Source organism: Malaclemys terrapin, chromosome 1 (genome assembly GCF_027887155.1).
Source record: "Malaclemys terrapin pileata isolate rMalTer1 chromosome 1, rMalTer1.hap1, whole genome shotgun sequence".
Lineage (NCBI taxonomy): Eukaryota > Metazoa > Chordata > Testudines > Emydidae > Malaclemys > Malaclemys terrapin.
In genome coordinates, this window is record NC_071505.1 from 321,895,544 (window position 1) to 321,913,187 (window position 17,644).

The 17,644-nt window shown below is 42.8% G+C and overlaps 1 protein-coding gene across 1 annotated transcript in view; it reads right to left on the bottom strand.

Annotated features, from left to right (window-relative positions):
* CNTN5 (contactin 5) overlaps window positions 1-17,644 on the bottom strand; it is a 987,470-nt gene that overhangs the window by 189,843 nt on the left and 779,983 nt on the right. Inside the window, exon 10 of the mRNA XM_054015603.1 lies at window positions 9,063-9,244. Within this exon, the coding sequence (XP_053871578.1) occupies window positions 9,063-9,244 (182 nt within the window). The remainder of the gene's footprint in view (window positions 1-9,062; window positions 9,245-17,644) is intronic.

The window sequence follows — 17,644 nt, forward strand, 5'->3', positions numbered from 1 at the left end:
AGCTAAATACAAGATGGGACAGATTGTTAAGCATAAAGGGTTCACACATACTGTAGGAGACCACTTAAAATAAAGTGGACAGTTAAGGGTTAGCAGGCAGTACAGTGTGTGACAAATTGTTGTAAGGAGCCATAACACCAATGTCTCTATTACATGCTTGGTTTTTAGTGTCCAGCAGAGTTATGAATTTAAGTTCTCATGGTCATCTTTTGAAGATGTGCAGGTTTCCTTTGAGGATGAGGACTGATAGCTCAGATATAGAGTGATCATTGTATGAAAAGTGTTCCCCCAAAGGTGATAAGGTATTTTGTGTTTTATCATTTCTCTGTGAGTTCATTTGAAAGCGTAGTGATTGTCTGGTTTAGCCACATAGTTGTTGGGGCATTTGATGCACTACATGAGGTACACCACACGTTATGATAGACATGTAGGACCTTGAAGGTGTTTTGGGGAGGTGTTGATCATCATAGTTGTGGAGATATGTCTGCAGGTTTTACATCTGTTGTTCTGGCGGGGTCTAGTGACACTTTGAGTTGGTGTGTCCTGGTCTGTGAGGAGGATATATCCGATAATGAGCTTGGCGAGGTTGTGGGGTTGTTAGAAGGCCAGAAAAAGGGGGTTCAGAAAAGATTTCTTTCAGGATGTGGCCCCTATTAAGTATGGGATATAATTGTTTGTTGCCATTCCAAACAAAAACAAAAAAGTGGAACCAAGTACAACAACTCCACAATGAACAGAACACCACTTCTGGGAGAAACCACGACACCAGGGCCCACCGCATTGACACTACATGATACTCCAACATCATCAACCTGTCAAGACTATCTTAAACTTAAACTGAAGTATATGTACTGTCCAAGGGACTGAATTTCTGAATTTCTGCCCCATCTCAGAATCTTAGTAACCTACTAACATGTGGAGAATTAGAATTTTTCTGTTGACTTCACCTCAAATTCTTTCACAACAAAGAGGACACTACCCATAACTACCACATCCCTACTGGGATGAGGTTTACCTGGCCTTTTGAGGCCCCCTGATGGAGGCCCTGCAGTTCTACTTCACTCCGCCCCAGGAAGGAGCAGCAGAGGTGCGTCCTCCAGGCCTGCCTAGATGGTCATTGCGGAAGCTGCCAATCAGAGCCCAGTAGGCTCTGATAAAAGAAGCTGCAGGGCCTGAGCAGGTCAGTTCCTGGCTGGGACCAGAGGAGAAAGGAAGGGTGCTCTGCTCAAGCCAGAGGAGCTCAATGTGCTGATATACTGGCCCTGGGAACGAGAGGACCTGGCAACTGTAACAATAAGGTAATAGGTGAACGGAAAGGGGTTATGTGGAAAAAGGCATAGGGAATAGGAGCAGCAAACTGGAGGCAGGGGTATGTAGCTGCTGTATATAGGGTCCCTGAATTGGGACCCAGAATAGTGGGTGGGCCTGGGTCCCCCCAACAGCCAGTGCTGGAGTAGTCTAAGTAGTCCCAGAAAGGGGACACGGCTAGTTTAAAAACCCAAGAAAAGGAGCTAGATTTAAAGGGCTCAGAGATAAGGCTGAGGACCATGGTGAGGGCTGATCGGCAGTTCCATCTGGTCCTTTTACTAAATGCCTGAGAGAAGCTAGATTCAAACAGCCTAGAGATGGGGCTGAAAACCCTGGTGAGGGCAGATAGGACCTTTTGCTATAGTGTAGGACTTTTGCTACACTGAAAAGGGTTAATCCATTTTTGACTGTGTGACTTGGCTGGAGGGCCGAGCCACTGAAGGCTGCATAATGAGGTTGGCAACCTATGGGGGGTCCAGAAGCAGGAAAAGATTGCAGCACCACACCCAACCAATAGGAGGCACTCACAAGTGGTAAGTGTAGCCCCTCACACCCACCAACAGTCATAAGAAAAAAAGAATCCTCTCACTGGATGCTGCTCAGTGGGCAAAACCACACACTGGACCATTTCACTGGTTGCTTCAGGAAAAAAAAAATCAACTGTGAATTACATCCACAATAATCTCTCCACCACCACAGGGATAACTATGCAGTCCCTGAAATCCAGCCACCAGATAGTGATCAAACCAGCAGACAAAGGGGACACCATTGTAGCCCTTAATCTTGATGACTATGTCATTGAGGCAAACAGACAACTCTCCATCACCATTTACTATAAAGAACTCAAAGATGACCGCACACCAAAATACACACAAGAATTTAAAAATACCATCAAATCCTTCCCCAAAGAATGCTAATGAAAACTACAATCTCATATCCCTCAAATTCATCCCAGAAACCTTCTGCATGCTTCCCAAGATACACAAACAAGGCAATCCAGGCAGATCCATCATACTTTTATTGAAGGAATACCAGGACTCAAAGAAATGGTCCTCAAACCACTCAGCGAACAAAGGGTCAGATTCCTCCAGGACACACTGATTTCCTCCAGAAACTCTGTAACATTAACAACCTCCCTCAGAATACCATCCTTGCCACCATGGATGTCACCTCCCTTTTCACCAGTGTCCCTCACCATGATAGCATTGCTGCCTGCTTCAAATGCCTACAAGATAATTAACAATGCTCAGAAATCTACCCCAACACATTGCCAAATTCATCCATTTAATCTTCACCCACAACAACCTTACTTTAAATAACAAACACTTTGTCGAAATGATGGGAACAGTCATGGGTACAAGGATGGCTTCCCAATATGCCAATCTCTTCACGGGCCACCTCAAAGAAGAATTTCTGGAAAAATACATACAAAACCCATGATATACCTGAGATACATTGATGATATTTCCATCCTCTGGTAAGATGACCTAAATTCCCTCTACCACAACTTCAACAGCCACCCCCATCTATTAAACTCTCTCTAGCACATTCCCACACCAGCACCAACTTACTGGACTCCACAATCAGCTTCAAAAATGGAACCCTACAAACAACTATATACAAGAAACCCATGGTCTACCACACTTACCTCCACAGATCCAGCAACCACCCGGACGCACCAAGAAAACTTATCTACAGCCAGACACTCAGGTACCACAGAATTTGCTCAGAAAAAGTCTGGGACACATACCTAAACACATTTAAAACCATCTTCACCAAGCAAGGACACTCCACCAGAGAAGTAGGTCACATCATGGAATGGGCCACCCAAATACTCCAGGAGAACTTGCTTCAATTAAAAAACAATAACAAAAATCCCACTGACCGCACAACCATAGTTGTCACCTACCACCCCACACTAGAAACCATACAAGGTATAATCACAAAATTACAACCCATATTTGATGAGGATCACATCCTGAAACAAATCTTTTCTGAACCCCTCTTCCGGTTTTCAAACAACCCTACAATCTCTCCAAGCATCAGAAGTAAGGACATAGCAACTGAAAGTGGCACCAGACCCTGCCAGAACAAAAGATGCAAAACCTGCAGACATATGTCCACTGCTGCGATGTTCAATACCTCACACACTACCCCTTTCAAAATCCATGAGTCCTACCCATGCCTATCACAACACATGGTGTACCTCATCCAGTGCACTAAATGCCCCAATAACAATGTGTGTGAAACCAGACAATCACTATGCTCTCAAATGAACTCACAGAGAAAAATGAAAAATGAGAAATGACAAAAACATACCATATCACCTGTGGGGGAACACTTTTCACAGAACAATCACTCTATATCTGAGCTATCAGTCCTCATCCTCAAGGGAAACCTGCATAACGCTTTCAAACAACGAGCCAGGGAGCCTAAATTCATAACTTTGCTGGACACTAAAAACCATGGAATTAAAGAGAGGCTTGTTTTATGGCTCATTACAACATTGTCACACATGTTACTGGCTGCTAACCTTTAATTGCCCACTTCATTTAAAGTGGTCTCCTACAACATAGAATCATAGACATTTAGGATTGGGAAGGGACCTTGATATGTCATTTTATCCAGTCCCTTGCACTGAGACAGGGCTAAATATTATGTAGACCATATCCTTCAAAACCTCTAATGACAGAGATTCCACAACTTCCCAAGGTAATTTGTTCCAGTACTTAACTACCCTGACAGTCAGGAAGCTTTTCCTAATGTTTAACCTAAATCTCCCATGCTACCATTTAAACCCATTACTACTTCTCCTGTCCTCAGTGGTTAAGAAGAACCATTTATCACCCTCCTCTTTATAACAACTTTTTACAGCCTTGAAGACTTATCTCCCCCTCCAGACTAAACAAACCCATTTTTTTCAATCTTTCCTCATAGGTCATGTTTTCTACACCTTTAATAATTTTTGTTGTGTTCATCTGGACTTTCTCCAATTTGTCCATATCTTTCCTGAAATGTGGCTATTGGAACTGGTCACAATACTCCAGTTGAGGTCTTATCAGTGCTGAATAGTGTAGAAGAATTACTTCTTGTGTCTTGCTTACAACATTCCTGCTAATACATCCCAGAATTATGTTTTTTTTCTGCAAGAATATTACTTTATTGACTCATTGAGATCCACTGTAAACCCCAGATCCTTTTCTGCAGTCATTTTCCATTTGTGCGATTGATTGATTCCTTCCTAAGTGGAGTACTTTGCATTTGACCTTCCTGAATTTCATATTATTTATTTCAGACTATTTCTCCCTTTTCCCATTTCACAAATCCTTTCCCTCTCTTTCACGGTGTGTGGGTCTATATAGAAGCAAACTAATGAAAGAAGGATGATAAAAAGAGGTAGGGAAGAATGAAGGGCAGGAGAAAGGGGGGAAAATGAGAGGGGGAAGAGAAAAGAAGGGAAGAGGAGAAAAGCTATAATGCATTCCTCCTGTGCTTCTACATCAACTCACTCAACCTAAGGGCTTGTCTATACTTACGCGCTGGTTCGGCGGCAGGCAATTGAACTTCTGGGTTCGATTTATCGCGTCTTGTCTGGACGCGATAAATTGAACCCAGAAGTGCTCCCCGTCGACTCCGGTAATCCTGCTCGGCGCGAGGAGTATGTGGAGTCAATGGGGGAGCCTGACTGCCGTGTCTGGACCGCAGTAAGTTCGAACTAAGGTATACCTTAGTTCGAATTGGGGGGTTAGTGTAGACCAGGCCTAAGAAAGGGAGTAGTAATGACTAATTATCCTTTTGCAATGCATATGGAAAATTCCACAGATCCTAAGGAAATCAGAATTTGTGAAGTTCTGTAACTAGTTTGCTAAGGGGAATGATCTATTTTCCCCATGCAAATAAGCATTTTTTTACTGTTAATCAGTTTGAGCCTCAATAGAAGTCACTACAAATTACAGGATGACCAGATCATTTAGGGAAAATCACAGCTGTCAAAATGGTGTGCAGGCAAGTATATTTAGTCTGCTGAGGATATCTTCGGTTTTATCAAAATTAATTTTTAAATGGTTTTGTTACTCTCAGAACTGAATTTCAGCCAAGCACTGAGACAATACAATAATCATTTCCAAAATATCAGCTGCATCACACAATCATGCTACAGCTGGATTTGGCATTAGGTAAAACAGAATTAAATTAATTTGTGATTGCATCAGACTAGCCAAGCAGACCTGGTGTTCTGGACACTCCCAAAATATCCCTTAGTGAACCAGATCAAATGCAACTGCAAACTGAGTAAGATTAAAACTGACAGCAAGCTAGTATCTATCTAAGGACATATGTAAATCAGTGTGACCCTCAGTATGACAGTGTTAGTACTGCAACCTGGTCTGAAGCTGTAAAAGAAACTCTCTTGTAAGAAATGATGGCTTAAATATGAGCCTGTGACCCTAAGACAACCATCTCCTATTCCAGAAACATGAGTGCCTGAGACATGACAATATATTCTACTATAAATCATTCAATTTAAGTGTATTTTAATTTAAGAAGTATAGTAGCAAACTCTGTTCAAAGTGACGCTAGAAAATCCAACCATAACCATGTTGTTTGCAGTACCGTTGGAGCTGTGTTGGTCCCAGGAGAGTTCTGCATAGCTCGAAAGCGTGTATCTTCCATCAGCAGAAGTTGGTCCAATAAAAGATATTACCACACCTATCTTGCCTCTACATAACAATATCAACAGCAAAGCAAACTGAGATTGCCATATGTAAAACCTAGCTGAACTGCACTCTGCTCAACCACAAACCCACAAATCAGCCCTGAAAATGGATTTCTGATTCTGTAGAATCCATGAGACTCCGCTGCTGTCTCCAGAATGGGCCAGTGGGAGTGAGATCATGTGTTCCATGGCCAATGGCGGCACACTTCACTTCCTGCACCCTCAATTGATTTGTGGGTATGTTTAAGTACTTATGGTAGGTGCTTATAATTTGTCTTTAATCATATGAGTGCTACTTTCCACCCTAGGCACTTGCTAGTTTGCAGACCTTAGCCTGGGTCTCCTTTCCCTTAGTGTGGATAAGTGAATTTCTGCTGTGCATTTGGTTTCTTAAATCACATTTTCTTCACATATTCAATAGGCTGTAAAATACAATAATCTGCAGCAGGTCTCCTTATGTTAGAGAGCTTGTTCGACTGTAACTCCACAGGCTGCAAATTAACACAACCTGTAAAGTGTCAATAAAAGACTGGTTGAAAAATGGCCTTTTGGCAATCACAGAAACAAAAAGGGACTAGAGAGAACTCATGATGGTGTGGGGTTTGGGATAGCAGTATTATTCAGGTAAGAAATGTTCTCTATAGACTGATTCCTGACGTTCAGGAGCAGCATTATGGGCACCAAAGACTACTTACTTCCTACTAAGAAACAGAATCTGCATCCCTGCTAATGAGAGCGGTAGTGCTGATTAGTGGGTAGAGCACTGGATTGTGACTCTGGAGATGTGGGTTTGTAGTCTTAGCTCTGCCACTGACCTGTCGGGTGACCTCATATAAGTCACTACACCCTGCTGTGCCTGTTTCCTTATCTGTAAATGATACGTTCTTTGTAGAATGCTTTGAGATCTACTGATGAAAAGTGTTATGTAACAGCTACTATTATTATTTGAGGAGAACCAGGGACACATCTTGTAACTCAGCTAAAATGTACTGGAACATGAGTGCCTTTACCAAATACTATAGAGAAAGAGCAACGATATTGGTAAAAAACAAGAGCTGTCACGCTTAAACAGAGAGCACTGACAGTAAGCATTTGTAATACCTGGAGAAGTTTTGTATTCTTGTCAGTGGAAGAGATCAGAGTGGTTCCCAGACCTGGAGTCTCGTTTTCAGTGGAAATCTCAGAAGATTAGGGCAGAAATGGCATTATGAATGACATGCCCAGTCAGACTGGTGCAAGCCACTGCATTTGAGAGAGAGATGGGGCAAGCCCTTCCCAGCATCCTTGTGCATAATAAAGGCCACAAAACTGCCCTTGGTCCTAGCTGGAGGAGGTATGAATAAAAAAAGAGGGGAAGCCTCATCCAATTAGATTGTGACACTCACTCATTATAGGCCTGAGGTGCGATCAGAAAAAACGATCAACAAGCTAGAGGGGAAAGGGATGATTAGAAAACTGGAAGATATGAATGACAAGGAAAATGAACTTAATCCATCCTAGCAGTGTATCCATATTTGAAAGATGTAGGTACCAACACAGAAGACTTATTTATTGTGATTATCCTATTCAGTGGAGAATAATGGAATGGAATTAAGAAAGGGAAAATTAAGGCTGAATATCAGGAAAGACTTTCTTTTAGAGTGATCTATTAGGCTGAGGAACAGTCTCCAAATGAAGTATCAGAACCCTGTTGTTTGGGACATTTGAAATGAGACTAGAACACTAGAGAAGGTACTGAATAGAACAATACTGCATTAGCAGAGAGATTTGCTAGATGACCTCATGAGGTAGGTCTCTTTCACCACAGATGTCTATGACTATATGATTCAAGGTGTGGTGAAAACCCATATAATTGACAGATATAAAAGTAAGTGTGTGTTAACAAAACACTGTATTTATCAATAAAATACTGTGAAATGAGGCATCTGACTGTTAAACACGTACACTGTGTAGGTATCTGATATTCTCACACAGGTAAAAATGTGCTAATCCTGAAATAGTATCTTAAAGTCAGCTTTCCACAACATTTTTTTTTCTCTCTCTCAGCTGTGTAATTTCTCCAACAAATTACACCAGCTTTGAACAGGGAAGATCTCTAGCTTTGCAGTGAGACATGCACTACTTGCTTCTAGCCCCAAAAGGTCATCTACATTATGAGATATAAAGGGCTTGTCTACACTTGAAACCTTACAGATGCACAGATGCAGCACTGCAGCTGTGTCACTGTAGCGCTTCAGTGTAGACACTACCTATGTCAACAATCACATATTTTTTTTATATATAAGGTCATATGTTTTTAATATTTTGGTCTAAATTTTCAAAAGTGACAAGTGAGTTTTGGTTCTTCAGTTTTTGGGTGCCCACCTAGACATACCTTAAAAGGGCTGATTTTGAGAAGGCAAGTGTTCAGAACTTTTTGAAAATCAGACCTTTTGAAAGTGCCAAGAACTGAAGCACTGAAGAGGACTTTTGAGAAAGTAAGCTGTTCTCTCCTTCTGATCCTTGTACAGTCAGACTCAAAGTAATTGGGATTAACAGACAGGGGAATACAAGACATAACTGCAATATAACCATTAAAAAAATATTTTCAAGACATTTCTAAAAAAGTTTTTCTATTACACGTATCATATACAGAAGTCATGAGAGAGTGGTGTAGGATATAGTTTTTATTGCCAGCATAATTTTGAGAGGGGCAGAAACAGTAAAATATTTTGCAAACATTTTTTTAAAATAATTACTGGTTTTAAGATATTTCAACCTGCTGTAAAAATGGGAAAAAATCTGGGGGAAGAAACCCCCTATTTTTGTTGGATTTTTGAGGGAAAATGTAAAAAAATTCAGCCAGCTCTACTTGCAACTCAATATTTAATGAGTCATTTACTAACAAATATAGGTAGTGATAATTTCAAATTGATTTTATATAACGAAAGAACCCATTCTTTTTTAATTGGCTGCAGCTTTATTTCATGTGTATCGGCAGCCTTAAGTATGAACAAGTTATTGCCGAATGTTGCATAGTACTTTCTGGACACACACTTACTGTACACTTGTAGCTGTCCTCTGAAGACATTCCTTCCACGTGAGTTTTCAGCTTTACATTCGTACATCCCTGCATCCTCTAGCTGCACATTAGGTATTTCAAGAACAGCTTGGGACTTTCTCAGACGGGCTTTACTTGGATTATGATCATTAACTTTCCTCCATGAGATTGTTGGAACAGGGCTGAAATATTTAGTAGAATTACTGTTAACACTTTTCTACTATTAAGAATATAGATTCTGTTATTTGGTAATTTAAGTACTTAATAGTCTAAGTGGCAATAAAATGTAATCACAGTTAAGGCCCATGTACTGTTTGATATACTTCACATTCCATAGGGAATGTCTAGTAAGTGGTGCTGCTGTATAGGAGACATCCCTATCTTCCACAAAGGAAGTTAACTTTTAATTCAGATTAAGTAAATCATTCCAAATGCTCTCTGCAGGGTTTAATCTGCTCTCCGAGTTTTACTATTGTTACCTTGAGCTTCTTCGTTTAATGGTTAAAGGAAATAACATCTCTTACGCCTGGGTGAACTTTATAAGTGCAGCCACTCTACCAGCTTCCCGTGATGTTATTTTCAAGAATGATATTAGAACACAGTAGGCTGGCAAGTATTTGGGGTATGCCTGTCTATAAACGCAGATGGGGGTATTATAATACTGTCACATTTCAGATAAAATATAAATGTCTCAATCATTTTATGGGCCTCCTAGGTAAGGTGACCATATTTTTAAAAAACTATGATATTTTTGTAGAAATATTTTTAAGGATAAAAATAGTCACTTTTTAAAAAAGAAATGTACTCGTGTACTGGTGTCACTATTACTAGCTTCAGACTCAGTGACATAGACATATTTCTTGAAGTGCAGGTTTTTTTCCCCCAGTAGCTTAGTGTTCTGAATAAGTGTATCATGAAACACTGAGCAAGTGTCTTTTAACATTTATGTTGAGCAAAAGAAAGATTTGAGAATGTCTATACTCATTCAACTTTTCTCTTCACTCCAAACACTCAGCACTCATTCTTTTGCACTATTTTTTCCACTACTTTCAATACATTCTACTTGGTATAGCAATACAACATATTTTGTATCTATAACAACTCCTCCAAACATTTTGAAAGCCAGGGTATTTCAGGTCTTGTGGCAGAAGTTCCTAGGACACAGAGACATCATATGAAAAAATGGGATCAAGCCACATAGTCTCTCTAATCATATGATATCTACTGGGTATTTACTAAAGGAAGACCTCATGTCAAAAGCTGGATATAAACACCACTGAAATTTGGGAGAGTTTGGATTTGGATCCAAAATTCATAGATTAGGCCCAACTCTAAAATCATGCACACTTCTGACTTCTCTTATAAAGTCTAATTTGCAGGGCTTGCACTAATCTGACAAGAAAAATGATTTGGTGCCTAGAACAGAAAAACATCAGCAGTAAAAATTATACTTTTCTGCCTCATTTTTTGGCTTCTTAACTTGTGTCATTTACCTTGGGGCTAGTTAGATAGAGAGATACTAAGCACTCACAACTCCAGCTCAACTCTTGGAGCTTTAGGTGCTTAGCAAATGAAAAAAATCAGGCCCTGGATGTCTCAAGCTCGGCAGCCAAAAATTATGGTGCCCAAAATTAATACATGCATTAATACATACATTCATAATGATTCATAGAATTCCCAGGTTTCTTTTGTTCTTCATATACATAACCTTCTTCTTATTGACCTTAGCCCTGTCAGTCAGCCATGGATTTTTCTCTGATATCTTTAGCTTCCCTTTTCAGTTTTCTATACTTTATAACATCAAATGTATATTGATTGCTATATATTTCCACTTTTTTCCATTGATATATTGCTTTTTTACTTCTAAGTGATGCCTTCACTTTGCCACTGAATCAGCATGGGCTTTCAGCCAAAGCTGTGCCCCTTGAGTTGTGGAATATTGGCTTTTTGGCCATCTAATAAATTATTCTTAAAGATCTTCCATTCATTCATTCATTCATGATCACTGGTCAAAAGGCAACTACAAATTTCCACTACACTAGTGATTAATTCATATTCATCCTTCATAATGGGGTTCAAAACAGAGTTATATCATGGTGGCTATAATACAATGTTGACTCAGCAACTGCTGTGTGAGCAAGACTGCATAGAGAAACGTGGAAATATTTCACTTTCTATAAGATTTCAAAATTTTTTGAGACAGCACTTTTATCTGGGCTGCAAACCTGATTTAAATGAAATCAACAGCAAAAGACCCCTTTATTTCAGTGTTTCAGAACAGAGTCCCAGTTCAACTGAATAACATTGACTAGTAGAACTTTTCTTAGGGTATGTCTACACTACGGGATTAATCCGAATTTACAGAATTCGAATTTTGGAAACAGATTGTATAAAGTCGAATGTATGCGGCCACACTAAGCACATTAATTCAGCGGTGTGCGTCCATGTACCGGGGCTAGCGTCAATTTCCGGAGCGTTGCACTGTGGTAGTTATCCCATAGCTATCCCATAGTTCCCGCAGTCTCTCCACCCATTGGAATTCTGGGTTGAGATCCCAGTGCCTGATGGGGCAAAAAACATTGTTGCAGGTGGTTCTGGGTACAGCCTCACCCCTCCCTCCATGAAAGCAATGGCAGACAACCGTTTCGCGCCTTTTTTCCTGGGTGAACAACGCAGACGCCATACCACGGCAAGCATGGAGCCCGCTCAGCTCAAGACAGCAATCATGAACATTGTAAACACCTTGCGCATTCTCGTGCAGTTTATGCTGAACCAGGATCAGAAAAACAAGGCGAGGAGGAGGCGGCAACGGCAGCGCGGCAACGAGAGTGATGAGGACATGGACACAGAATTCTCTCAAACCACGGGCCCAGGAGCTTTGAAGATCATGTTGTTAATGGGGCAGGTTCTAGCCGTGGAACACTGATTCTGGGCCCGGGAAACAAGCACAGACTGGTGGGACCGCATAGTGTTGCAGGTGTGGGACGATTCCCAGTGGCTGCAAAACTTTCACATGCATAAGGGCACTTTCATGGAACTTTGTGACTTGCTTTCCCCTGCCCTGACGCACCAGAATACCAAGATGAGAGCAGCCCTCACAGTTGAGAAGCGAGTGGCGATAGCCCCGTGGAAGCTTGGAATGCCAGACAGCTACCGGTCAGTCGGGAATCAATTTGGAGTGGGCAAATCTACTGGGGGGGCTGCTGTGATCCAAGTAGCCAAAGCAATCACTGAGCTGCTGCTTCCAAAGGTAGTGACTCTGGGAAACGTGCAGGTCATAGTGGATGGCTTTGCTGCAATGGGATTCCCTAACTGTGGTGTGGTGATAGATGGAACCCATATCCCTATGTTGGCACCAGAGCACCAAGGTACATAAACCGCAAGGGGTACTTTTCAATGGTGCTGCAAGCACTGGTGGATCACAAGGGATGTTTCACCAACATCAACGTTGGCTGGCCGGGAAGGGTTCATGACGCTCGTGTCTTCAGGAACACTACCCTGTTTAAACGACTGCAGCAAGGGACTTACTTCCCGGACCAGAAAATAACCGTTGGGGAGGTTGAAATGCCTATAGTTATCCTTGGGGACCCAGCCTACCCCTTAATGCCACGTCTCATGAAGCCGTACACAGGCAGCCTGGACAGGAGTCAGGAGCTGTTCAACTACAGGCTGAGCAAGTTCAGAATGGTGGTAGAATGTGCATTTGGATGTTTAAAAGGTCGCTGGCACATGCTACTGACTCACTCAGACCTCAGCCAAACCAATATTCCCATTGTTATTGCTGCTTGCTGTGTGCTCCACAATCTCTGTGAAAGTAAGGGGGAGACCTTTATGGTAGGGTAGGAGGCTGAGGCAAATCTCCTGGCCACTGATTACGCGCAGCCAGACACCAGGGCGATTAGAAGAGCACACCAGGAAGCACTGCGCATCAGAGAAGCTTTGAAAACCAGTTTCATGACTGGCCAGGCTACCCTGTGAAAGTTCTGTTTGTTTCTCCTTGATGAAAACCCACCCCCTTTATTGACTCATTCTCTGTAAGCAACCCACCCTCCCCCTTCGATCACAGCTTGCTTTCAAAGGAAATAAAGTCACTATTGTTTAAAAAGTATTTATTCTTTATTAATTGATTATAAAAAGAGGGAGAGAACTGACAAGGTAGCCCGGGTGGGGTTTGGGAGGAGGATCGGAGGGAAGGAAAAGGCCACTAAAAAAAGCTTAAAGTAATGACAGCCTTTTGCTTGGGCTGTCCACTGGGGTGGAATGGGAGGGTGCATGGACTCCCCCCCCCCCGTTCTTACATGTCTGGGTGAAGAGGCTATGGAACATGATGAGGGCGGAGGGTGGTTATACAGGGGCTGTAGCGGCACTCTGTGATCTTGCTGCTGTTTCTGAAGTTCCACCAGACGCCGGAGCATGTCTGTTTGCTCATGCAGCAGCCCCAGCGTTGCATCCTGCCTCCTCTGATCTTCCTGCCGCCACTTCTCATCTCAAGCGTCTCTCCTCTCCTCACGTTGGTCCCTCCTGTCCTCACGTTGGTCCCTCCTGTCCTCATGTTCACTGGCATCTTTCCTGTACTTTGATACCGTATCCTTCCACTCATTCAGATGAGCTCTTTCATTGCAGGTCGATTCCATGATTTCCGAGAACATGTCGTCTTGCATCCTTTTTTTTCTCCGCCTTATCTGAGATAGCCTTCGGGATGGAGGAGGGAGGCTCGAAAAATTTGCAGCTGCTGGAGGGAGGGAAAAAAAGGGAGAGAAGTATTTAAAAAGATACATTTTACAGAACAATGCTTATACTCTTTCACGGTGAACAACACTATTCACATTACATAGCACATGTTATTTCAGTGCAAGGTCGCATTTTGCATCTTAATATTGAGTGCCTGTGGCTTTGGTGTTAGAGATCACAGACGCAGGTCCGGGCAACAGAATTAGGCTTGCATGCGGCCATTGTAAGCCATTGTCTTTCGGCTTCTGCACCCTCCTTTCCTATATACCAAGCAAAACCTGTTGAGTGCTACGGTTTTCCTGTTAACCTGCAGCAGCAGAAAACAAACTAACCCCCCCCATCCAATTCTCTGGGATGATCACTTTATCCCTCCCCCCACCGCGTGGCTGGTATCAAGGAAGATCCCTGCAGAAACCAAACTAACACCCCCCCCATCAATTCTCTGGGATGATCGCTTTACCCCTCCCCCCACCACGTGGCTGGTATCAGGGAAGATCCCTGCTAGCCAAATGCGAAAAGCTCAGCACCAATTATCCCCCCTCCCCGGCTTGGCTAACTACAGGGAAGGATTTCTTTTTAGCCACAGGCAAACAGCTCAGTGGGAATGGCCACCTCTGTCCCCTTAATTAAATTCCCGTATTTCAACCAGGTTACCATGAGCGATATCACTCTCCTGAAGATTACACAGCGAGATAAAGAACGGATGTTGCTTGAATGCCAGCAAACACCAGGACCATACACTGCCAGGTTTTCTCATGCAATGATACCAGATTACTTGCTACTAGCATGGCGTGGTAAAGTGTCCTACCATGGAGGACGAAATAAGGCTGCACTGCCCAGAAACCTTCTACAAAGGCTTTTGGAGTACCTCCAGGAGAGCTTCATGGAGATATCCCTGGAGGATTTCCGCTCCATCCCCAGACACGTTAACAGACTTTTACAGTAGCTGTACTGGCCACGAATGCATCCCAAGTCCTCAGGGCAAATTAATCATTAAAAAATGCTTGCTTTTAAACCATGTTTTATATTTTAAAAGGTAAACTCACCTGAGGTCCCTTCCATGGGGTCATGGTCTTGGATACTGCCTTGGGAGGGTTGGGAGGGTACTTCAGTCAGGCTGAGAAAAAGATCCTGGCTGTTGGGGAGAACGGAGTGCTGTGTGCTCTCCTCAAGCTCGTCCTCCTTCTCCTCCTCCTCTTCCCCGTCCGCAGAATCCTCAGGTGTGGCTGAGATTATCCCCGCCTCGGAATCCATGGTCAGAGGTGGGGTAGTGGTGGCGGCCCCCCCTAGAATTGCATGCAGCTCAGCGTAGAAGCGGCATGTCTGCGGCTCTGACCCGGAGCGACCGTTTGCCTCCTTGTTTTTTTGATAGGCTTGTCTGAGATCCTTAACTTTCACGCGGCACTGATATGAGTCCCTGTTGTGGCCTCTCTCCATCATGCCCTTGGAGATTTTTTCAAAAGTTCTGGCATTTCGTCTTTTGGAACGTAGTTCTGTTAGCACTGAATCCTCTCCCCATATAGCGATCAGATCCAGTACCTCCCGTACGGTCCATGCGGGTGCTCTTATTCTATTCTCGGACTGCATGGTTACTTGTGCTGATGAGCTCTGCTTGGTGACCTGTGCTTTCCACGCTGGGCAAACAGGAAATGAAATTCAAAAGTTCGCAGGGCTTTTCCTGTCTACCTGGCCAGTGCATCCAAGTTCAGATTGCTGTCCAGAGCGGTCACAATGGTGCACTGTGGGATCGCTCCCGGAGGCCAATACCTTTGAATTGCGGCCACACTAACCCTAATTCGAAATGGCAATACTGATTTCAGCGCTACTCCCCTCGTCGGGGAGGAGTACAGATATCGATATTAAGATTAAGAGCCCTTTATATCAAAATAAAGGGCTTCGTTGTGTGGACGGGTGCAGGGTTAAATTGATTTAATGCTGCTAAATTGGAATTAAACTTATAGTGTAGACCAGGCCTTAGTATATGTTTCAGAGAAACACTGAAGAAGTCACAAAGTACTGAAGTTAACTTGTACAGAAGTATTATGCCAGTCAATGTATCAAAAACTTTGTATAAATTGCACTAGACTTATTTATTTTATTTTATTTTAAAATTTACTTTAATTGCATGCTGCACCAAGTTAGTGCTTATAGTATGGAAAATACTAAAAGAACTTTTTGCCATTGCCTAGATCATTAAGAAACATCTTTTAAAAAATCATGTTTTTTCTCATGATGATGAGGTAATAAGTGGAATTTTTCAAGGAGATAAAAATACTTTGGCTGCAAAGATCTAATGATTTCAAAGGAAAGTGCTCCCAAACTGCAAATCACTATTCATGGACAAGTTGGAGCTCCATTTAATGAAGCTTCTTTTTTTCCTTGCATAAGTCACAAGTGAGGTATGAATTTTACATCTGAAGTGAAAAATACATCTACATATATTTATCCTTGGTGACATTTTTTTTAAAAAAGGAAAGAAAAAGAAACACTGTATACCTCAGTGAGGATATCAAAGAATAAAGTTTACATCTTTGCTCTAGAAAACTGAACTTCTAGTATAAAAAAGTTATGTGATGCATATATTTTTTCATTTAAAAATATTTAGAGCTTTAAAAAAAGATTTTAATGATTAATGCTGGAGTTGGTTGCAATTTACATAATTAGTACAAATCTATGGGGATGTTTATATTTGTTTATATTTTATTAAAAATATATTTTTTTCAAACTTAGACCTTTACCTTTAAGTTAATGCACTGAGTACAAATCAAAGGGCTTGGACGTCTTACCCCTGAAACAAAGCTACATCTCTGGACATCTCAAGTGAAATTTTAGCCCTCTTAAAGACAACATCAAAACTTCTGTTGATTTAAACAGGGCCAGAATTCAGGTCTAGCCTTAGGTGTGGGTCACCTGGGACACCGCTTACAGAGCCATGGTCATGGGCCACCGTGTGGCAGCATAGAGATGGATGCTGCCAGTAGGTGGAAGAGCTCCACAAACTCACTGAGGCAATGCGTGGGGGGAGGTGTGTGCCCAGATTTCTCCCTGCTTCTTTCCAGCAGAGGAATGTGGGTGGAAGACAAGCAGTGGCACACAGATACTGCTTGCCTCCTCCAGTGTTCCTCTGTGCCTCCCTACGGGTTGTGTGTAGGGGGGAGTGAGGAATAAAGCCAGGACTCCCTGCATCCAGGTCACTTTCCCTACCTGGGCTGTGCTGTGAGGTGAGCGTCAGGAGCTGTTGCTTTCCTGCCCTCCCCTTACACAGCCCAGATAGGGAAAATGACCTGGACACAGGGAGCCTGGTGTTGCTCCTTGCTCCCCACTCCCAGCCACCTAGGGGGGCCCAGAGGAGCAGCATTCGATGCGGGAGCGAGCAGCCACTCTGTGCATCCAGGTCAGTTTCCCCACATGGATGCAGTTAGGGGTACACCAGGGGGATGCAAGGGTTGGGGCAAAGAGGGCACCGTGCAAGGGTTAAGGGGGCACAGGAGGGGCATGCAGTGGTTTGGGGCACAGGAGGGGGTGCAGGGGTTAAGGGAGAAGGGGGCTCAGAAGGGGGAGTGGGGAAAAGGGACACAGGAGGGGTTAGGGGAGAAAGGGTTATTCATTATTATTATTATTATGAATTTTACAAATAATTTCAGACATATGTCTCAGATTAGATGCCTGAAATCATGCTCAATTTATCAGTGACTACCATCTCTCAGCTTTCCTGCACTAGCACAAGATGGGTCCATCTCCCGCTCTGTCTGGGCAGGAAGGGCCAGGGGTGATGGGGGGGGAGCCTGTGGGGGCCTGGGGTAATGGGGGGCAGGGGAAATGTGGGGCACTATGCCCACGAGAGCTTGGGG